The sequence below is a fragment of the Anabrus simplex genome, chromosome 9 (assembly GCF_040414725.1).
Source record: "Anabrus simplex isolate iqAnaSimp1 chromosome 9, ASM4041472v1, whole genome shotgun sequence".
In the NCBI taxonomy this organism is placed as follows: Eukaryota; Metazoa; Arthropoda; class Insecta; order Orthoptera; family Tettigoniidae; genus Anabrus; species Anabrus simplex.
In genome coordinates, this window is record NC_090273.1 from 164,065,886 (window position 1) to 164,090,142 (window position 24,257).

General features: G+C 38.8%; 1 protein-coding gene across 2 annotated transcripts in view; it reads right to left on the bottom strand.

Moving 5' to 3' along the window:
* LOC136881170 (KIF-binding protein) overlaps positions 1–24,257 on the bottom strand; it is a 160,198-nt gene that overhangs the window by 19,060 nt on the left and 116,881 nt on the right. The window contains exons 5-6 of one of the 2 annotated variants that reach the window (XR_011018695.1): positions 18,802–18,952; positions 83–369 (exon numbers count right to left, since the gene is read on the bottom strand). Coding sequence is in view for 1 of the 2 variants with exons in the window: in XM_067153832.2 (XP_067009933.1) it covers positions 235–369; positions 18,802–18,952 (286 nt within the window). In the remaining variant the exon portion in view is untranslated. The remainder of the gene's footprint in view (positions 1–82; positions 370–18,801; positions 18,953–24,257) is intronic. The other variant, XM_067153832.2, reaches the window with a different exon arrangement.

The window sequence follows — 24,257 nt, forward strand, 5'->3', positions numbered from 1 at the left end:
CCATTCTAGTGTTAAAAGTTAAACCGTACAAGTATTCTAAAGAAGGGAATAGAATTATGTAATTTAATAAATATATATTTACCAGATACTGCAGAAATGTTCTCCCAGAACTGAAGTGTTTTTCATAGAGAAGGAACTGGTAGAAATAAAATAATTCCTTTATAAAACACTATCTTTATTAAAGCCATGTATAAGCTTGTCGTAATTACTGTAAATAAAACATGAACCCGACCTTTACTCCAGAGCTGCTTCTTGAGAGAGCCTGTCAATTTTCAGTGGGAGCAGCCCCACCATGTCTCGACATACACCGAGCTCTACACCCATTTGTTCTTGAGCGTTCTGGTGCTTGTCACAGTAGTTAACCAGAAACTGAAACAAACAAACAAAAAAAGCTTCTAATGGTTCAAGATTTTAAACTCTGTAAAAGAGGAGGCTATGATTCATCAATCTGCATATAGGGAGAATAATATACAATCCTTATCATGGACCAATATAGGTTACTCAGGGAGATAATGGAGGAAAAGATAAGCAGGACATCATAACATACATAACAGTAGTTTAAAATATCAGTCAGTTGTATCGCATAGAATAATCGTATACATCATGAATAAAGTTTTTGGTTTAAAATAAGTGAATACATGAAATCTTACAAAAAATAAAAATACCTTTTTTTTTTTCCGAAAGAATCTCTAAACTAAATGAGTGAATGAACTGTCTTAATCTGTAATATGAATAAAATAAAGTTTCTTATTTAAGTAGACCACAAACACATAGCCTGATGGAAGTAAGCCCCAGTGACTATTTCTTTTAACTAGCAGCAGACAATATACCTACGTTAATTTTATGTCAAATGGAAAAAGTACATTATATTAGCTTTAAGATAACAGCAAAGTATTAGCTCTGTCTCTTTCATTCACCAACCATTATTTTCCCCTGTGGGTTGGCGCAATAGAACATCCGTGGTATACCCCAACGATTAAAAGGCACCCCAGGGGCTCTTTAAATTATTTTTAAAAAGACTAGATAAACAACTAATAGGCAATCTGCCACCTGGGCAACTGCCCTGAATGCATATCGATTGATTGATTGATTGATTGATTGATTGATTGATTGATTGATTGATTGATTGATTGATTGCAGGTTGGCAACCACGGGGCACTTGGCTGAGTCCTGGCACAGCTTCCATTTACTAGTGCCAGGCTCCTCAGTTTCACATACCCTAAGAAACCTTCCATGGCCAGCTCTTGTTCTTTTCTGAACACGATGGTATTAGGTCACGAGGCATACGGAGTCTTATGTTGACACTCTCCAAAGCCCTTGTTTTTCTTTGGCCGATACCTTCATTTTTTGAAGTGCCAGACACCTTCCATTTTCTCCCTCTGATTAATGATAAATATAGAGGATGGTTGCCCGGTTGTACTTCCTCTTAAAACAGTTATCACCACCAGTACCTTTTCCTTCATTGTTTGCAATCCTTGTTGATTTGTAATGACCATTTACACATTTACTTAGCTGGGGAAAGAACGATTATCACACAATATAATCATAACCATCATTATCAGTGATGCCAACTTTTTTTTTGCTTCACGTCGCACCGACACAGATAGGTCTTATGGCGACGATGGGATGGGAAAGGCCTAGGAAGTGGAAGGAAGCGGCCGTGGCTTTAATTAAGGTACAGCCCCGGCATCTGCCTAGTGTGAAAATGGAAAACCACGGCAAACCACCTTCAGGGCTGCCGACGACAGTGGGGCTCGAATCCACGATCTCCCGATTACTGGATACTGGCCATACTTAAGCAACTGCAGCTATCAAGCTCGGTGTTGCCAACTCTAGCAATCTGGAGTCTTCTTGAAGTCATTTAGCAATAGAATATCAAAGATAACAACTTTGCCATTTAGAGTAAATTCTGGCAAATTTTACTTTATGACTTGATAAATTTGGTGAACCAAGTAGTCAACACTAACATAGCACTTTGCATACCTGCGTGGGCGTGTGATGCAATATATCAACAGAAATGCCAACTTTCAAAGGTAAAAAATCAGGAGAAATTTGGCAGCGAATTGTGACGTATTACGACATCACTGATGGCAGAACCTGTACTAATTCATTATAATTCAAAACATTAACAACTATGTTTGGCCTACATATATTTTTTTTTCATTATTTATATGTGAATACTAAATACTGGACATACCTGAACTGTAGGAACATGTGACTTCTCATCCTTCAACATGGTGGTCACATTACGACTAATTGTTGTTCAACACACCCGTAGCTAACTTATCCTTCTTCAGAAGCTCGGAACTAAATTTTTGCTCAAAACACTTGCCTTGCTGAACAGATTTTTGGGTTAAAAGTTTCTCCAAAGTTTGTTCAGACAGCAAGGATCGGATCTGAAATGTGTTTTTGTCTTTGTGACTCGGCTAAAAATCCTTTCACATTTTGCATTGCTATGTGGAACTGATAAAATCACCTTAGAGAGTCTGTCATATTTAAGTACACCATCAGCTGATTTCATGTGACCTACCAATGCCCACTGAACATTAATTCTTCCTTTTGTCAGGTCTGTTTCTTCGAGCTGTAAGTTACAGAACTAGGAGTGCAAAATATCAGTTTCTTTATCTAAATGCTCCGTTTCACTAGTCAGAATGTTCGGAAACTTGTTAATGAAAAATCTAAGGCTAGAAAATGATGACTTACAGTCTTATAGCAGAAATATTTGCAACTTCTGCGTTAATTAAAACATCTTTGAATGAAAATTTGTGTACCATGTAGTCACACGATGAAGAGGAACACTTTCTAACAGACTTAAAGAAAATGCACTTTTCCTCAGACTTCAAAGTGTTCACATCAGATCACAGTCATCCTTTTGATTTGCTGGAGTATGATAATCTACATCAAGGAGAGAGGAGGAGCTTTTAATAACGTGTGGTTTCATAAAATTTGCCATCACATTCTTCAATAGTTCCTCCAAAATTGACCTCAATAAGTTCATGTGCGGCATACTTGACTGAAGAGCTATGTTTGGATTCTCCAAGATATCCATAAAACTTGAGAGAAAAAGGCAAAAAGATGTATGTAAATTTGATGAAAGGAACATGAACAGTCATTCTTCACGTGACAAAGCATGGCTCTTAGTGTCGTCAATAGTTTCATTCTTTCTTTTTTTTTGGGGGGGGGGGAGTGAAACTGATGAGTTTTCCTTTAAACTGAGGAGTGTGGTGAAATGTTATGACAATGCCTCACCTTTTCAGACAAACAAGACACATCTGCACTTAGACTTTTGTAAGTCTTCAAAGTTCCCTTCTGAGAATCCTTACTCGCAATTTGGCTCCTGAATAAAGTAACCAAACGGTTCCACTGGAGCAAAATCCTATCTAGACACCTTCTTAGTGATAATCATCGAGTAGGCACATGCTTCAGAATTTTCCTGATCTCTGTGTTGTGAAGTCTGAAATTTTCTGAACTTTTCTTTCCTCTTTGCACTCCTTTCCAGATAGTAAAATATATCAATTATACTTCCATCTACATTTACACGCAAGCACGCCGCAGCCTTCTCTGCAGCAAGATTAATTCGGTGACAAGAGCAGCCTACGATGATTTTTACTATCTTCCAACTTCAAACATCCTGCCACACCATTCTTTAATCCTACCATTACTGGAGCATTATCAGAACCAAGAGCTAGGCAGTTTATAGTGGAATGCGGAATTCCTAAAAAGTTGAGAGAAAGATTGGCAATGTTAGCTCCAGTAGCATCCCCTTCTAAATTCGGCACAGAGAGTAGACAACTCTGAAATCACTGAGATCAGGCCTAAAAAATGTTACGATAGGATATACTTTCAAGTCGCTTTTATTGCTACCATCAGTAGCAACAGAAAGTGCATTCACCTGCAAATGTGATACAATTTTCGTCCTTTCTTCCATGCACATTTCTGTAATGATAGCCGCTGTTTTCGTTCTAGCACACCCATATTGTTTAGCGATTTCCGAAGCAGGAAACATTTTGCGAAACAAAGGTCCTGCGTGGTCGGCACAAGTTACAGGCAGGTTATGTTCTACAATGAATGACGTAAATAAGCCTCAGCACTCTTCACAGGATTTACATCTTGGTTTTTACATGAAAAGTTCAGTTTCTGGTTTCTTTCTACACACTGGACACTCTCCTTATGTTTTTTCGTTTGCATAAGTTTGAGTATATCACACTTCCCACCATGCGCAACTGAAAAATCACACCTACATATAGTAGAGAATGTGAATACACCGAGTGTTGGGCGGCGGGAAATAACCTGACTCCCTAAGGGGGCCAACGGCTTCGGGCGAATGAGCCCCTTTGGGTGGGGTGATGGTCCCCACAGTGGAGGAAATGCCACTGGAATCCATTATGCAGCGTCTGTTCTCCAGGTTAGGGGCGGCTGCACAAGGCGTCTGTACTCCAGAGGAGCGGCCTCATTAACACCTCACTGGATCACATCCAGAGTTGTAATTCGGGACCTAGTCCCACACAGGTGACACCTTGACAGTCAACCATGGAAGGTCTTTTAAGGAATACTCCACCGGCTGAACCAAGAGTTCAGAGAAGGCAGCATTCGGATACGGTGGGCTGCCACCTGAAAGATACCGTGAAGTCGGAGGCACGGAAATACCCCAGTACTACATACACGAATGAGACAAAATCAAGAATCAAACCAAAGCAGATAACATACTTCTCTACACACAACATAAACTCACTCATGCAAACCGGTAAACTAAAAGTGATCACCGACATAATGGACCAACACAAAATTCTTATCATGGGATTACAGGAAATTAGAAACACTGACCAGGATGCCTTGGAATCTCAAGGGTACAGACTTTATAAAGGTATACCCGGGAAGAGAGTGATGAAGAATGTCCCACAATTTGGAACAGGATTTTTGGTCAGCCTTAAAATAATAAACTCAGTTCAAGAATTCAGATCACAGTCTCCACGACTCTCAACGCTCACCTTAAAGGCATCTAATAAAAGCTATACTTTAATAAATGCCCATGCTCCCACTAATGATAAAAACAACTCCTCAAAAGACCAGGAGGAAACAGGAGAATTTTGGGACCTATTGGACCAGACCATAGATAACATCCCCAAACACCATATAAAATTATTAATAGGCGACTTCAACGCTCAACTAGGCAGAGAAAGAAAATACCGTGACATCATCGGAAAATGGCCAGCACACAAGAAAACAAATAAAAATGGAGAGAGACTAGTTGACCTGTGTAGAAACCATAATTTAATCTCAAAATCTACATGTTTTAAGAGAAAACCTCAAAAACTCAAAACATGGAAACACCCTGACTACACTAAAGGAGAATGGCAACTGGACCACGTCTGCATGGACAAATACCACCACAAAGAGATCTATAATGTCAAAGTCCTCCGAGGAATAGACACAGGTTCAGATCACTACGTAGTTAAAATTAAAATTAAACTCACTCCCCAGAGGAGACAACAAAAGCAAGCCCTTAAAACTAAAAGAAAAATAGATCCTACCCAGCTAATCAACAACAAAAATTACCAGAAAGCAACTGAAAAAATAAAAATCACAGACAAACTTGAAGACTTAGTACACAACCTTAAACAAATTGCAGAAGACCTAGCTCCAATTAAACCACGCAAAAAAACACCAATGGTGGAACAGTGAATGTGATGAAACAGTGGAGAAAAGACATCAGGCATGGCTATTACATCAGTCCCAAAAGACAGAAATATCCTATCAAAAGCTAGTAAAACAGAGAAAAGAAACTACCCAAGTCTTAAGAAGAATAAAAAGACAACATCATAAGGACACCCTGCAGTTAATTGAAGAACAGTTCAGTAAAACTAAATCAAGGGACTACTACAAAACCTTCAGAAAGCAGCTCCAAAAATATGAACCCCCGACCCTACTGATGAAGGATGAAGATGGTAAGCTGGCCCATAACAATAAAGACAATGCAGAAATTCTGGCTAAACATTTCAACAAGCTTTTAAATTGTGAGGAACCTACAGAACTCCTTCATTTGGACACCAACACCCCGATAAAAACATCACCAGAAAACATCAATCCCCCCACAATAAAGGAAGTCTACCAAGCTCTGAATAAATTAAAAAACTACAAAGCGCCAGGAGAAGATCAGACCTTTGCGGAAATCTGGAAATATGCAGGAACCTCAGCAAAAGTTGCCCTCCATCAACAACTTGTCTCTATCTGGATTAAAGAAGAACTACCAGAACACTGGACAACAGCCCTCATTCATCCTCTGCACAAAAAAGGGGACAAAACCGACCCTAATAACTACAGGGGAATCTCTCTCCTAGACATAACATACAAAATATTTTCAATAATCATCCTTAATAGGATAAGTTTACAACTTGAGAAAGAACTAGGAGAATATCAAGGAGGTTTCAGACCCTGGAGGAGCTGTCCTGATCAGATCATGAGTCTTAAGTTGATAATGGACTATAACAGGAGAAGAAACAGAGATATGGTGATAACATTTGTAGATTTCAAGAAAGCTTATGATTGCATCCATAGAGAATCTCTGTTTAAAATTTTAAGACACCTTGGACTACACCCCAAATTAATAAACATGATAAAATTGACTCTCACCAATACCAAGTCAAAAGTGAAGTTTAGGGGGGAAACATCAGAGACATTTGAAATTAAAACTGGACTGCGGCAGGGAGATGGGCTCTCACCACTATTATTTAACTGTGCTCTAGAAATGGTAATGAGGGAATGGTTTAGAAAATCTCCCCCCAAAATAAAGATTGGCCGAAAAATCAAAACAAATTGCCTGGGTTTTGCTGACGATTTAGCATTACTAGCAGTGGACATAAAAGAAGCAAAAACCCAGATATCAGAACTTCAAAACATTGCAAATAAAATTGGCCTCAAAATATCATTTGAAAAAACAGAAATTATGCCCCAAAAACCAACACAGCTAAAAGAAGTCACCATAAATGGTAATAAAATCAAAATAGTAACTCAGTTTAAATATCTTGGAGAAGTAATAACACATAACTTAAATGAAAAAATCTCAATCCAAGTAAGAACAAATAGATTAGCTAAAGCACAAAAATTAACATGGGATATCTACAAAAAGAAATGTCTATCAATAAATACAAAAATAAAACACTACAACACAGTTATAAAACCGGAAGCTACATATGCAGCAGAAACACTCTTTTACCTGAATAAACAATCAAAGACTGACAGACTTCAGAAAATTGAAAGGAGGATTGGAAGAACCTGTATCAACAAAAAATATCAGAAAGATGGACAGTGGCGGTTAATACCTAACAAAGTCGTGTACAAAGAGCTAGAACCCATTACAGATACTATGCGTAAGAGGAGACTGGGATTCTTTGGACATATCATGAGGATGCAGGACTCGAGACTTCTGAAACAACTAGTACAACACAATCTCGTCTCAAAAAATACCACAACAGGATGTAAATGGATCAGAGAAGTAAGAGAGGATCTGAAGGAAATAGGCCTTACAACAGAAGACACCAAAAATAAGATAAAATTGAATACAAAACTCAAGAATACAAACCTCCGCTTTACCCTTACACAAAACAAACCAACAACACGCACATTTTCAACTGAGGAAAGGGCACGAAGATCGGAGCGTCTGAAGAAGTACTGGGAGGACCGCAAAGCCCGAACAATCCCTTCAAAGAGACCTGAACGACGGACTGACTAAAGTGATCCTATGTGGTCATAAAAGAAGAAGAAGAAGAAGAAGAGAATGTGAATGTTGGTCCCTTCCTTGATTCACTGAAATACAGAAACTCTTCCCTATAAGCACTTTTAAACACTACATGATATTTCTTTTTTGACATTTTGGCCAAAACAAATATTAAAACATACAACATGAGCACTTATGCAGGTCCTGGACTGGGTGGACGTCTATGATGTACTACTTCTGAGGATAGCTTACTCGCTTGCGACTTCCACTTCCTATTAAGCTATTTGAGTATTTGACTGTATTACAGACCAAAGAGGAGCACATGACTGGCCACTGTGCCCCGCACTGCCATCTGATTTCATTATTAGAACTACTAGCGATACTCAGCCATATATTGCTAGAACAAGGAAATGTGGGAGTTTAAAATAATATAAAATTACTGCTACTGCTCCGAAAATCGGGAGATCGGGAGGAACAATGAAAAATCAGGAGTCTCCTGCTTAAATCGGGAGACTTGGCACGTCTGTATTAATATATGCATTTTAAGTAATGGCATCTGAGTGCGTGGGCCCATTCACACATGTGGAGCACGAGTTCATATTATTTTCGGAAGGCTTAATAGAGACTGATCGTCTCACCCACACACTTCCTGAGAGCGAATGGAGATAGGTTGTTTTAATTTCCCTGTGATGAGATTGATGATTTAATGACAACATTTGGATCACTTTTCATTCAATTATTTTGAAAGCCTTCACTTTTCGATTTTCTCATTCATTCAGTCCAATTCCAAATGAATAATCGAAAACTAATCAGTTAGAAAAAATAATGGAATAAAATGGAACAATCAAATATGCAATTATTTTGTATTCAATTGTCCTCCCTGGCAACAGGTTCTACACAACCCTGGGACTGCACTGCTTGTAATTAACAGTAGCCACTAAGAAAGAAACCTGTGGTCTGTAAGATCTTTTAGTCAAACAAAATTATCACTTTCATAATGTATTGTTATTTATGGAGACGGCAAATAATTCTGTGTACTGTGGTTTATTCACATTGATTTGGTATGTCAGATGATGCAGTGAATTCTGAATAGCATCTTGCACTTTTTAGTACATTTGCAACACTTACCATCAAGATTCTAAACTCGTGTTAATGGTTACAGATTGAGCGTACCACGTCCATGTGCACAGAGAGCTGCACCAATTGAATTTAGTGCAACTGTATTTACTGCCACCTTGTATAACACATGGAAATGATGAAAGTTAGGTAATTTAGGAACAAGAAAAAAATGAAATATTATTAAGAACGTTGAACACCTTAAACAGAACTGTGAGGAAGACACTTGTCTACAAGATACAGGGATTTTTTTATTTTTTTTAAAAAATTTTTTTAGCTTTGGTCATAGCACCACTCAGAGCACAGCAATGACACTCGGTTGCTAGCTGGTATAACACACCCATTTCCTCCCCGCTACATCGTGGCAATTCATGTTTATACAAACTTATTTCTAGTACAACTATTCATCTAAAACCTACCTGGCACCTCGTAAACAGGTTTGCAGACACTCGGCAAATCTCAGCCCGTATCATGTTTTAAATAACTTGTGCAATGTTCTCTTGTGTGAGGGTTGTTCATGTACACTTTTCCCTTCAGCATCCCCCACTGGTAATAAGCCCAAGGATTTAAATCGGGAGATCTAGCGAAAGAATTAACCACGCGATCTCCGAAAACTTCCCGTATTATATCCACAGACCGATCAACAGTGTGTGCCATCACATTATGTTGAATGAAGTAACCATTAATCCTTTCTTCTTCCATCAGCTCTTGAAAGAATGACCTGACAATGAGGTCCATATATCGGTCAGCATTTACTGTTTCATGGAAAATTATAGGCCCTATAATTTTGCGAACGCCTATTGCGTACCACAGTCCTATCTTTACACCATGAAGTGGACGGGCATGCAGCTGGTGGAGATTTTCTGCACTCCAGCAGTGATTGTTTTGACTACTTCTGTACCCACTTAAGTGCAGCCATGCCTCATCACTAAAAATTAAAAGTTTTGGGTCAACATGCCATTCGTGAACAGAGTGAAGCAACCAGTTACAATACCGAACCCTAGTGAAACTGTCAGGTCCTCTTAAATGTTGGGCAGTGGTGAGTTTGTACGGTTTGGTTTTCAACTGTTTTGTTGCTCTGTGGGCAGAAGATAATGACGTATTAGCTTGTATGGCGAGACGCGACAGGGATTTTGTAGGATTTGTTTCCAAGAGAGCTCCTATTTAACCAAGCTTTTCCTCTGTTAAAACAGTTCGTCTCTCCTCCATGTTTCCTTGTTAAGAATGAACCCAGTGGCGCGGAACTTCTTTACTAAATTACGTACCGTATTCCTGCGGGGAGGGTGTATGCCATGAAAATTGCAAATAAATCGAAAGCAGCACTCTAATAGCACACACGCTGTTCTTCTGTATACATCACTCATTAAACACACGATAACTAATTTCTGGCAGGACGTTTCTTTATAGCATAGAAATATCTGCATGCAGAATAGAAAGTTTGTTTCTTGCTCTAATTTCTGTTCATATATTTTTCTTAAATATCCTATACATGAATGAAAATTCCATCAACACAAAAGGAAAGTTATGCTGGAGGTCTTTCTTCAATATTAAGGGTCTATTTATCACAGATGTATTCCAAAAAAAATTGTAAAAAATATAAAACTCCTATATTTGCTATGTGGCACATCCAATGAGAAAACAAGGTCTCAAAAGGGAGACCTACAAAATGCAGATGTGTTTTCTCCTTGATAACCCACTCGGTCACCTACACCAGTTTGATCAATGCATCATAAGATGTATGTATCAGAAGAACAAGAAGAGGCTTCTTCAGAAAATAAGGAATTTAGCAGTTCTCAATATGAAGAATTTTTTTAATTTGCCAAGTATATGAAAACACTAGATATGAATTTTCCGACATAATGGGATTTTTCATCATATATCCACGGGTACAGTGAAAACTCTATGAGAAGAAAGTATTAAAAGGTGTGAAAAACACGAGAACAAATATGAAAACTTATTCCGCTGGGGCACTGAAAAGTGTTAAAAACACCAAACAACAAATATGAAAACATTTGAATGGGTTCCCTAAAAATATAAAAGTAATATTGCAGATCACACTCTTTCTAAAACAAATGTTAGTAGAAACCTTTTATTTCAGACTGCTGGTTATTAAACATTATTTTTTTCTGGTCACACACTTAGACAATGAATTGGAGTAATACCAATATAATGGTCCGTTATTGGACATTATAAATTTTCCAGCTAAGTCATTCTTGGTTGCCTGCGTTTCACCCTCGTGTGCTAAGTTGGGCTCGTCAGTTGGGACTTAGCACACCTCCCAAGACGCAAGGCTAGTGCATACCGTGGAGGCCACTGCATAGGCTACTTGAAGCCACCAGCAGTGTCAATGCACTATGAGAGCTATGTCTCATTTCCAAAAAATGATGCCTGCCTGGCCATCAGATGATATATATGTTGATACCCATAGGGAACTTTTAAATATTTGTCCTGAATGAGTAATATTTTAAGTTCCCTATGGGTATCAACATCTATATCAAATGAATTGGAGGTTATACACGGCCATGTGCGACTGCAACAGAACGAGTTTGGCCGCCATTTTGAATCAAACAAAACGTTGACCGACCAAGTCCAATTCGAGTGATCGAGTCGAAACTGGAAGGTGTGAGTTTCAACATTCACGCCAACTCTGCTGCTTAAAAATGTGGATGCCAGTCGACTTGCTGACAGACTTTAATTTTGTCTTCATTAGTAAGGAATTGCACGACTTTTTTCGTATCCATAATTAGGCTATCACAAGACAAATATGCACTACACTGGTTAACTTCACACGATTATGTTCCAGATGTAGGCTATCGCGCGTCACTGTACAACTAAACACGAAATACATTTCTAACTTCTGAACAGAATGCGAAATACCAGCACAAACAGACTCATTGTGTTATTCTGCAGTTTCACTGCTAACCGGCAAGCAAAAGTGAGCATTTCTGAGTCAAATGGCTTACTCCCCGAAGGTGCAATTTATCCTGTGAACTTCAAGAATTCAAGGCCTTCTCCCGTCATCATGCAATTGCGGCGAGGGCTCTTACCCGAGTTGGAAATCGCCTTCATTCCACAACAGATGACAAATAACATTTTCAGGGCTAGGGAAAATGTGATCGTACCAAGCAGTAATAATGAAAATTCGTGATGTGATAAGTGAAGTATTTTTATATAGATTTAATACGATGAGAATTGGGACTTTGAATTTGCAACGTTGTAAACAGGAAAGCGTGTTAATGAGAACGCACTGACAAGGTTTCACTCTATATCAATGAGCATAACAGGAAGTTGTTCACACTGGAGGGAGTACTTCCCTGATTTGCTCAATGAAGAATTTCCACAGGACACAGCAACTCCACTACTTATTCAAGGACCTATTCCAGAGATCAGCCATGTCAATAAAAACGCAATGGAGCCCGATGAACTATGGAAGGCTCTGGGTGCAGTCTGGCTGACTAGGATGTTTACTACGACCCATCTTCAAGCAGAATATAGCAAGTAGAAAGGCATCAAAAGCACTTCATATACCCTCAAAATTAGTGAACATGTCACTATAAATAGCACCAGGAATATCATCATACATCAGAACCAGTCCCATTTCACAACTGGTATTTCAAGAAGTGATGCAATTCATACCCCACAGATCTTGATGGAGAAGCACTATACAACTCCAAAACATCCCTCAGGAGTACATGAGGCTGATTCAGGATATGTATGTTCGTCCCTCCACCAATGTAGAAACTGGTTCAAATGAGTCTGAAATTTTTTCCGTCGAAGTTGGTATCCATCAGGAATAGGTATAGTGTCCATTTCTATTCAGCATTGTCATTAACTACTGGACAGAGCAGCTATTGTCAGAATCAGAATTATCATATATGGATGACATTCTTCTAGTTAGTAAAACATATGAAGGGGTTAAGGCAGCTTTAGAACAATGGAGAGCATCACTGGAGAAGAAGATATTCAGGACCAACAGTAAGAAGACAGAATACAGAGCCAGAGTTGTTTGGTAACTGACTGATAACTGACAGGTTCTGTCATTTAACAATGACGGCTGAATGAAATGGCAATCAATGACAGGTGTCTTGAGTGACAGATGGCTGCCCATACAGCTTGTTCTGAACGGGCACCAAATACTGTGGGTGTTGCAGAACCAAGTGCTCATTAGAGCACATTCAAGGATCATTCGGAACCACGTTTTGAAAGAATCACTTAAATTTACCATCTAAATTGTAAAAAACATACACAAGATAAATAATCTTCATAAACTAGCAAAAATATTGTATACCTTCGTGGCAGTTGAACTCAATAAGTCACCGCCTTCTTGCGGATGGACAATTAAAATACGGCTAGAGACAATGTAAGTAAATCTTACAGATTTAATGGTGGATAGCGCTTGCTCCACTTCCGTTTAATATCTACATTGTATCTCCCAATTACAACATCCAGAAAGTTCATATATGCTGATGATATAGCTTTGATAGCACAGAATACAGACTTCAAAACATCCAAAGATATCGTTACTACAGATCTTGAAAAACTCTGAGTAATTCAGAATCTGGCAACTAAAATCCAACTTGAAACTGAAGTAGTTGCTTCCACCTGGACAGTGAAAAGCAAACTATGTGCCTCAGGTTGAATTCAGAGGCCAACAACTGAAATTCAATGATCACTCCAAATAATCAGACATTGTTCTAGATCGCTCCCTCATGTACAAGGAACATTTATGGTAGAAGTCCATTATAGCGAGAATTCATAAGGACGAATAATTTACTCGCTATAATGGACTGTCGTTATATCAGATTTTTTGTAAAAGTCAGGATAACTCCGTACACATTAAAATCAGTAAGAAACGGCAATCAATTTGTTCAAAACTGGCATTTTCACTTATGATATCCACATTACGGCTTACTCATTTGTTATTTTTCGAAATCCGATACTACGTGAAAGAGTATGTTTAATTTCATTCTAAAAGATTGTAGTATCATTCCAGAGACCTCTGTGGGGAATGTCCCAGTTTTCTTCCTCAAACAGCGCCACCTAACGTGACCATATATGTATCTTGAAAACATATTTCAAGCAGATGTAGAGAAATTATAACCTCAGCACTACAAATTTACATGGGAACAGCCTTTCCGAAATTTAATTAAACACAAGAAAATATCAACTATCCTCTCAAATTAGTGATGCATTCTGCCATATCTTGAGGTGTAGCACATTCTTACTTAATTTCAGTATATAACACTAAAATTACTTCAGCCTTTATTTCTAACAAGTTAACAACTGTTACTGACCATTTATTACAAAAATGCGTTATCCTCTTTCATTTTTAATTTTCTTCTAGAGAACAGCAGTATTACTAACACTAGGTGGTCGTGGTTTGCTTCGATTCCTGTGGCACATTCCGCTTCACAATGCAAACTGTTTTAGATAAAATCGAATATCATGAGCACCGGTGGGATGTGGGTATTCTATTAGAACAACAAGCAGGGTACAATAAATTCCCTTGTTATTTATGTGAATGGAACAGCAGAGCTAGGAACAAACCTTCCTGACCTAAGAGACAAGTTTTGTTACAAATGATGCCTTACTTGAGCCACAAAACACTTTACCACTACTACACATCAAACTGGGAATCATGATTAGTTTGTTAAGGCCTTGGACAAAAGTAGCCCCTGTTTCAAGTACACTGCAAGAAAATTTCCACATTTATCTGATCCAAAAGGCAAGGAAGGTATTTTTAATGGACCACAAATTAGAAAGCTTCTGAAAGATAGAAACTTCGAACAGACGATGAATGCCGTGGAACTTGCTGTATGGAATTCAATAAGAGACATCATAATGAAGTTCCTAGGAAATGTAAAGGATGAACAACCAACAAAATAGTGAAAACGATGTTGGATGATATCAAAGAGTTGGGGTGTGGAATGAGTCTGAAGCTGCACTTTCTTCATTCTCATCTCGATCACTTTCCGGAAAATCTTGGGGCTGTTAGGCCGCTATTAGCCATGGGTGACTAGTGGATTTAAGTACCAGGCGATCAGTGGCGCAACTTGTGAATACTTGCTCGGTTCATACCGGGGAATAGTCAGTTGACAGAATGGCGTCCTACGAAGAACGTCTTCTTGATCTTCTATTAAAAAGGAAAAACAGAAGGGTTAGGAAAGTGCGGAAACATCCTATATTTGTTTCTCGACTGACTAGAGGATTGTTTGACGATCTAAATGAGGATGACAGTAAATTTTTCAATTACCTGCGCATCTCAAACTCGTCATTTTGCGGACTGCTTGGCCACATAAAAGAAGAAATAACAGGAAACGACATAGGACTAAACAAGTGTTTCCCAGTTGAGCTATAATTCACTAATATAGCCATATAATGGATCAATGGTACTTGTAAATGTAAACGATTATTGAATTTATATGGGCATTACATACTGTATTTCCATATAAGAGTAGTAAACATTTTATAACACTCACACACCGAGTGAGTTGGGCGTGCAGTTAGGAGCGCGCAGTTGTGAGCTTGCATCCGGGAGATAATGGGTTTGAATCTCACTGTCGGCAGCCCTGAAGATGATTTTCCGTGGTTTCCCATTTTAACACCAGGCAAATGCTGGGGCTGTACCTTAATTAAGGCCACGGCCACTTCCTTCCAGCTCCTAGCCCTGTCCTATCTGTGTCGAATTAAAATTGAAATAATTGATAAGAAGACCAAATGTAACGTACCGAAAAACAAGCCTAAAGCAAGCTACCGTTATAATTTTGAGGTTACAGTTACATAAGAAGAAATGGATGTGAGGCTGTACAATATCAACCATTTTAGGCCTAACCTCACTTATACAAGGACGTTAATAGGCCTTAAATAAACTTTACCAAAGATGGAATAAGGAAACAGCATTTAAATCTTACCAATAATGATGTTAACAGAAGATAACATTGATTTTAGCGAATATCACTGATTTCGAATTGAGTCGCCTGAATATCAGATATAGTTCACAGTGCGATAAAAATGACACCAAATTAGCCATACATATCAGTACATTTACTTAGAGAATCCGGAATAAACACAGCCTAAATTGGCGTAGAAGAAAAAATAACTTATCCCACATTAAATACTGAAGGAAAACAACTTTGGCAGCTAGCGCTAATGCAAGAAAGGGTGTTCAACCCTTAATCCAAAAACGATCCTTAACCAGGATCATATTTCTTTCCTCTTGCCATCCTTTTCAGCGAGAAACATAACATTCCAGTTGATGCTGACTCCATCATAGCGTCGAATACCAACACCACTTTTCAGTTGTCCATCTCAATAATTTACTTCATTGTCGCAGTTTATTCTGGCAGCCGCTAGGAGCGCCACCAACTGGGTGAGCCTTTATTAACGAGGAGCACCAAAAGGCTGCGCTGCGATGCACACTCGTTTCAATTCATAATGTGATACGAATTTTAAATTACTTGCCAAAGAAATCCGAATTCTTTAATAACGTCTCACAGGGACTCTGTCAGTTGGTGATAAACAAGCTTTGGTGATATTCAAATGCTAATTTCATCAAAATTTATGTAAGAAAGTCTGTTGACATATCCCTTCTCCTCCTGCCTCCATTTACTCTAGTGGACTCAGCTGTTTGTCATTCTACTTGCACTCCTTTGATGAAATTACCATTTGAATGTCACCACAGCTTGTTTATCACCAACTGAGAGTCCCTGCTTATGTCTGTACGATTGCCCTACATCTGGTCAAGACTACAAGCAATTTATGAATTTGACAAATTTTTAAGTTAAATGTTCAATGTAGGACAAAATTCATAACCTACAATCAACAGTGCACATCAGTTTTGTCACTTTTATGGACGAATAGTATAATATTTAATATTTAAACCTAACCTCAGCTGTTTTGAGAGTGTGCTAAGATCCCACATACAGTATAATATGTGAAAAGTTACACCAGTAGTAACAAAATGTATTGACATTGTATTTTAAATATTAGAATAAGGTTTTATAGGTTGAAGCTTAATTATTATTTTCAGTAAGATGACATAATATACAAACGTTTTAATATTTAAGAGGTTTTTCAAAGCTTATAATGGATAAGTTTGTCAATGGCAAACCATAAGTGTAAGGTCTAAAACAATGTTTTCATTTAACCTTGTAAGAATATTTATAGCTGAAGATGTTCAAAATATGAAGGAAACATGTCCTATGTTTTAATATTTAAGCAATAAAATAAGGATGAGATCCTAATTTTATAACTGCTTTTAATGTATTGAATAGGTGGATACAAAAGTTTTATTGTTTCTTTTTAATCACCTTCAGATATCAATGAGAAAGCTCGCTAGTGGACATAGTGATGAAACAATACCGTAGATGGTCGATCGCATGCAACATAATCGCTGGGGGCATAAAAATCGGTAACGGAAAAATCGTGCACACTTAATCGCTCATAATAACGGATTCGTAAGTGACAGGGCTCTCGCTGTAACCAAAGGATAACACACAATTTAATATAGCAATTTTGAAGGGACAGACAAAAACTGTCGTTATAACGGGGTTCTCGTTATATGCCGTACTCACTATAGCGGACTTCTACTGTATATAGAACCATAGCAAAAGTAAAAATTCACAACAAAATCCTGCACAATTAACTGGAACTGACTACGAAACAGATGCGGCTATTCTACGACCAACAGCTCTCGCTTTAGTTTACCTGGTACTGCAGTGTGTGTCTCAACAGTTCACACAAGGACAATGTCTGGAACCATTATATCAACAATTATAAAATGGCTACCAGTGTTGTTCAACATCCAACCTCCACAGCTTCATAGGCAGTCAACGCAACGATCAAGAAAACATGGCTAAAATGTATGGGAAATCCACAGCTCTATCCAGAAAAAGCCTGAGAAAATGAAATCAAGAAACTCTCCATGGAAACAGGGCAAAGGATTGATTAAAACTGGATTCAATTTACATCAAGCATGACGGGAAAATTGGACCATCACAAACTCTGACCAACTAGGACTGATAGGAGATCCCATCAACCATCCACCTGGCTTCAATGTACCTAGGAAAACCTGGAGTCCTCTCAACTAAATACGGACAAATCATGGCAGGTCACAAATCCCTTCATAAGTGGAATAAAGCTGAACATCCCTACTGTGAGTGTGGGAATATGCCACAAACTATCTATTATGTGGAAATGTAATGTCAATTATATAAGTTCACGGGGAGCAGAAGACAGAAGATAGCTGCCAACTGCATATCCTCACTTGATGTGCAGTTCTGAAGATATGTCGACTGTAGTTTTTGGGTGTGATGTACTCATAACAATTTGACTAATTAAGCAAGGCTGTAATTATTCATGTATCCTTTTCTTTGCCATACAAATATTATTATTAACTCCCTTTCTTTTTCCTTTTTTTTTTTCCTAAACTTGTATATGTGAACTAGGAGAGAGAGAGAGAGAGACACACACACACACACACACACACACACACACACACACACACACACACACACACACACACACACACACACACACACACACACACACACACACACACACACACACACACACACACACACACACACACACACACACACACACACACACACACACACACACACACACACACACACACACACACACACACACACACACACACACACACACACACACACACACACACACACACACACACACACACACACACACACACACACACACACACACACACACACACACAAAAGAACTTTGAAAATGTTTTTCAAACATGAGAAATGTTGCACCGTTTATCTTCTGCATGTAATATGTTATACATTTATTGCCTTGATCCTGTAAGCTTCACTATATACTATGGAAAAGTACCAGTTACCAGGCAATAAGGTTATGTATGCAAGGAAATGACATATGGCCCATAAGTTTTCAACGAAGAGAAGAATGCCACACACATAGATATTACTGCCAAAACTTACCTGGTAAGCTTCTAAGCTATGTCTGAGATTCTCCAATTGTCCTTTCTTGTCAGGGACAATGATCTTGCCATACAGTCTCCCAACATGGAAACATGCAATTAATGTAGGCCGGACTAGTTCTTCACTTAACTCTTCAGGCATTTCCTTGGTACTGCAAAATAAATTATATAGGGGCTGAACATTTATCTTGAAATAACTATGTAAAGAGGAAATACTAATAATTCATCACAATACATTTACACTCATGCACTTCACTTAAAAATATCAAGTTGAATGTTAAATTTACAATACCATGAGCAATAGTGCAGGTCAATACGCTTCTTGTTCAGCATATGATGATGATGATGGTGATGAAATAGAAAGAATATATGAAGAGATAGAAGATTTAATACAATATGTAAAAGGTGACGAGAATCGAATTGTGATGGGAGACTGGAATGCAGTGGTAGGCCAAGGATGAGAAGGAGAATTCAGATTGGGACAAAGGAATGAAAGACGAAGTCAGCTGGTTGAATTCTGCACAGGTCATAATTTAGTCTTTGCAAATACTTGGTTCAAACACCACAAAGGATGGCTGTATCCGTAGACGAGACAGGGAGACATTGGAAGGTATCAAACTGACTTCACTATGATAGGCAGAGATTCAGAAACCAGGTGCTGGAGTGCAAGACTTTCCCAGGAGCAGATGTGGATCTGACCAAAACTTGTAGGTCAAGAAATGCCATCTCAAATTAAAGAAATTTAAGAAAGGAAAGCCGGCCCTATGATGCAGGGGTAACGTGCCTGCCTCTTACCCGGAGGCCCGGGTTTCGATTCCTGGCCAGGTCAGGGATTTTTACGTGGACCTGAGGGCTGCTTCGAGGTCCACTCAGCCTATGTGATTAGAACTGAGGAGCTATCTGACAGTGAGATAGCGGCCCCAGTCTAGAAAACAAAGAATAAAGGCCGAGAGGATTTGTCGTGCCGACCACACACAACCTCGTAATCTGCAGGCCTTCGGGCTGAGCAGCGGTTGCTTGGTAGGCCAAGGTCTTTCAAGGGCTGTAGTGCCATGGGGTTTGGTTTGGTTTGATTTTGGTTAAGAAAGGAAGGAATGCAAAAAGAAGTTGAAAGAAAGGACTATGAAGGATTGTTTGAAGGAACATGTTCCAAAAAGACTAAATAAAAAGACTGATAAAAACACAACCGAGGAAGACTAGACAGCCGTGAGGGATGAGGTCAGTAGAGTTGCTGAAGAAAAGTTAGGAAGAAAGGAAAGATCAACTAAGAATCAATGGATAACACATGAGATACTAGAACTGACTGACGAATGACGAAAGTACAAGAATGCAAAAAAAAATGAGAAGGGCAGAAAAGAATACACACAATTATTAAAAAATGAAGTAGATGGAAAGTGCAGGACAACTAAGGAAGAATGGCTGAAAGAGAAGTGCAACGATGCTGAAGATTTTATGGTCCTAGAAAAGGTAGATGCTGCATACAGAAAATCAAGGAACCTTTGGAGAAAGGAGGTCAGATGGAAAAACACTTCTATGGAAAGAAGACAAGGCAAAAAGATGGCAGGAACATATCCAACAGTTTTATCAAGGTAAAGAAGTAGATAATATGGGTCTGGAAAGAGAAGAGGCTGTTGATGCAGATGAAATGGGAGACCCAATTTTGAGGTCAGAATTCGACAGAGCTTTGAGAGACCTAAATAAGAACAAGGCACTTGGAATTGATGACATACCCTCAGAATTACTGTCTGCCTTAGGAGAAGAAACCAGCATGGTGAGGTTATTCCATTTAGTGTGTACGATGTACGATACAGAGAAGTACCATATGATTTTCAGCAGAATGTTGTTATAACTATTCCCAAGAAAGCCAGTACTGACAAGTGTAAAAATTACTGCATCATTAGTTTAGTATCTCATGCCTGCAAAATTTTAACACACATTCTTTACAGAAGAATGGAAAGTCAAGTTGAGAGTGAGTTGGGAGAAGATCAGTTTGGCTTCAGAAGCAATGTAGGAACACGTGAAGCAATCCTGACCTTACGTCTGATCTTAGAGGAGGGAATTAAGAAGGGCAAGCCCACGTACATGGCATTCATAGATCTAGAAACTGCATTCAGTAATGTTGATTGGACCAAGTTATTTTAGAATCTGAAGCTGATAGGGATCAGATACCGAGAGAAGAATTGTCTACAATCTGTACAAAAATCAGTCTGCAGTAATAAGAATCGAGGGCTTCGGGGAAAAAGAAAAAAAGCAATCCAGAAAGGAGTGATGCTAGGCTGCAATTTGCCCCCTCCCCCCCTCCTCCTTTTCAATGTTTATATAGAACTGGCAGTAAAAGAAATCAAAGAAAAATTTGGAAAGGGAATCGCAATCCAAGAAGGGGAAACCAAAACCCTGAGATTTGCTGATGATATTGTAATTTTACCTGAGACTGCAGAAGATGGAAATGTTGCTGAATGGTATGGGCAGAGTCTTGGGGAAGGAGTACAAGATGAAAATAAATAAGTCCAAATCAAAAGTAATGGAGTGCAGTCAGGTGATGCAGGAAATCCTGTATTAGATCAGATTAGGAGATGAAGTCTTAAAGGAAGTAGATGAATACTGTTACTTAGGTAGTAAAATCACTAATGATGACACAAGGAGGATGTAAAATAAAGACTAGCGCAAGCAAGGAAGGCCTTTCTTAAGAAAAGAAATATGCTCACTTCAAATATTGACATAAGAATTAGAAAAATACAAAGGTTGGAACTTAAATAGTGCAAACTATTTATTTACAACAGATAAAAAAGAGTTACATGTTAGCAACCTTTGCTGTCCTTCAATGTAGTCACCAGCGTTGTGTATAACCCGTTGCCAGCGATGTGGAAGTCATAGTATACCTTTAGCAGAGCCTGTTCTGTTGATGGTGCGAATGGAGCGGTCTACTGCCGGTCGAATCTCTGCAACAGTTTGGAAGCAAATGCCACGAAGTGGTTCCTTCATCTTCGGAATCAAATCGAAGTCACAAGGACTTAAGTAACGCCGACACTCGTGGGACGACCTGCCCGATGAATGTCCGCCACAGTTTGCCGACCATCGTTGAAGGCTTTTACCCAACGTGCCGCTGTTCTGTAAGGCAATGCAGGTTCCCTGCAAGCCTCTTGAAGACCTTGATGACACTGTCGTGCTGTACGACCTCTGGCACATTCAATCTTGATCCAACTCCGTTGTTCCTGTTTGGAAAACATAGTGACAACGTTACGTTAGACCGCTAGCGCACACGTGACTGTGTTTCTCTCGCTTGTGCACACGCAGGTGATGTGGGAAGGGCGAGTCCATTTGCTCTGAGGTAAGGTAGGTATGTAACCGTGTGCTATCAGCGACAATATTAGCATCTCCACAGCAATGTTGCCACTATTTAAGTTCCAACCCTCGTATTCTGGAAGACTTTCATCTGGAGCGTGGCACTGTATGGAATTGAAATGTGGACAATAACTAACTCAGAAAGAAAGAGAATAGAAGCTTTTGAAATGTGGTGTTTCACAAGAATGCTGAAGGTGAGATGGGTATGTTGAATCACGAATGAAGAAATACTGTATCAAATTGGCGAGAAATCAATTTGGCTAAATTCGATGAGGAGAAGAGATAGAATAACAGGACACATCTTAAGACACCCAGGACTTGTTCAGTGCATTTTTGAGGGAAGTGTAGGGATAGACCAAGATATGAATATGACTAGCAGATTACAGCAGATGCAGAATGTACTACTTATGTAGAAATGAAAAGGTTAGCACCAATAGGGTGGCATGAAGAGCTACATCAAACCAATCTACGGCCTGATGACTCAAACAACAACATGCTTTAGTACAACACAAGGACTTACATCTGGGCCAAATATTTACATATAAATATTGTTCATAAAGTTGTATCTTTATTCTCTATTATGGTTCGTGGTGTGTGTTACAGCAGTCACATCCTAGTTCATGAACCATGGGCAACAGCTGAGTGGCCCAGTAAGTGGTCCTGTAAGTTGTAAAATCAGCTGTTATGGAATGGGAGAGGGCACCTTGGACATATTCTCAACCATGGCCTTCCTTGCGCTCAGGCAGCTAGTATTATACAATCCACTGACGGTCCCTAACCTATGAGAGGAGAGATTCTCACTGGGACTATATGTAAGTAGGTTTGCATCCTGCTTCACAGTATTTTTACTGAACACGCTCAGAACATTTTAAGCAAGCGTCAGACCAATGGGAATATCAAAGTTCCACTTTCAAAACAACTTGCAAACGACATGAAATTTGATGGGGAGCTGTCAACATTAATGGGGCTTATGGAAGAAAGTCTGTAGGATGTATGATACAGGAGAAGAATCATCTGATTTTTGACAGAATGTTGTTATACCTATTCCCACGGAACCCAGTGCTGACAAGTATGAAACCACCCTGAAAAATGTTAACATGTATTATTTACAGAAAAATGGAAAGACAAGTTGAAAGTGAGTTGGGAGAAGATCAATATTTGGCTTCAGAAGAAATGTAGGAACACATGAAACAATCCTGACTTTACATCTGATCTTAGAGGACTGAATTAAGAAGGACAAGCCCATGTACATGGAGTTTACAGATTTAAAAAAAAAAAAAAGGGCATTCAATAATAAGAAAGAGAACAGAAGATTTTGAAATGTGGTATTACAGAAGAATGCTGAAAGTGAAATGGGTAGATCGAATTACAAATGAAGAGATACTGAATCGAACTGGTGCGAGGAGATCGAAGTGGCTAAATTTACAAGAAATTAACTTTATTATTTAGTCCATATTGTGAACCATAACAAGTGTTATGGATTTTTTTTTTTTTTTTTTTTTTTTGAGGAAATTCCACCTTTACAATACCAATTAAGTTTATTCCTTTCAGAATAACAATGATGAATCATGATACATGTTTCATGTTTGTTAACCTGGAAGGAGGCGTGCCGCAGTCTTATCGACCGCAGCAGTGTATGTGTTTGTTCGCCAGTTAAGTGATTGTTGTACAGCTTCCTCACCCCAATCAGTTCCTACCAGGAGGTATTGGGTAGCACATACGGCATTGTCGATCCCTCAGTCATAACTGCGTTAATGCGGGGAGTGAAGGTGCTTTCAACCGCGCGCACCCTGTGGCATACTGAGTTCCTGACATTTATTTTACTGCTTATTCCTGTATTTTTGTTGTTTTGTTCAGTTAACAGAATGTATAATGTATCAGAAAGAACAGGAAAGAATAAATAAACTTCTTGAGAGTGTTGAAAAGAAGGAGACATGGAACAAAGCACTAGTACGAGAATAGGGCACATTTCACCGGAGGCTTTTTGAAGAGTTATCAGACAAAATTCCGTGGATGTTTCAGAAGAGGAAGCAGATGACAAAGATGATGTTTTTCAGGCCAGTGATCATAATATGGAAACTGAAGTATCAGCCGAATCTGAAGAGGACAATGAAG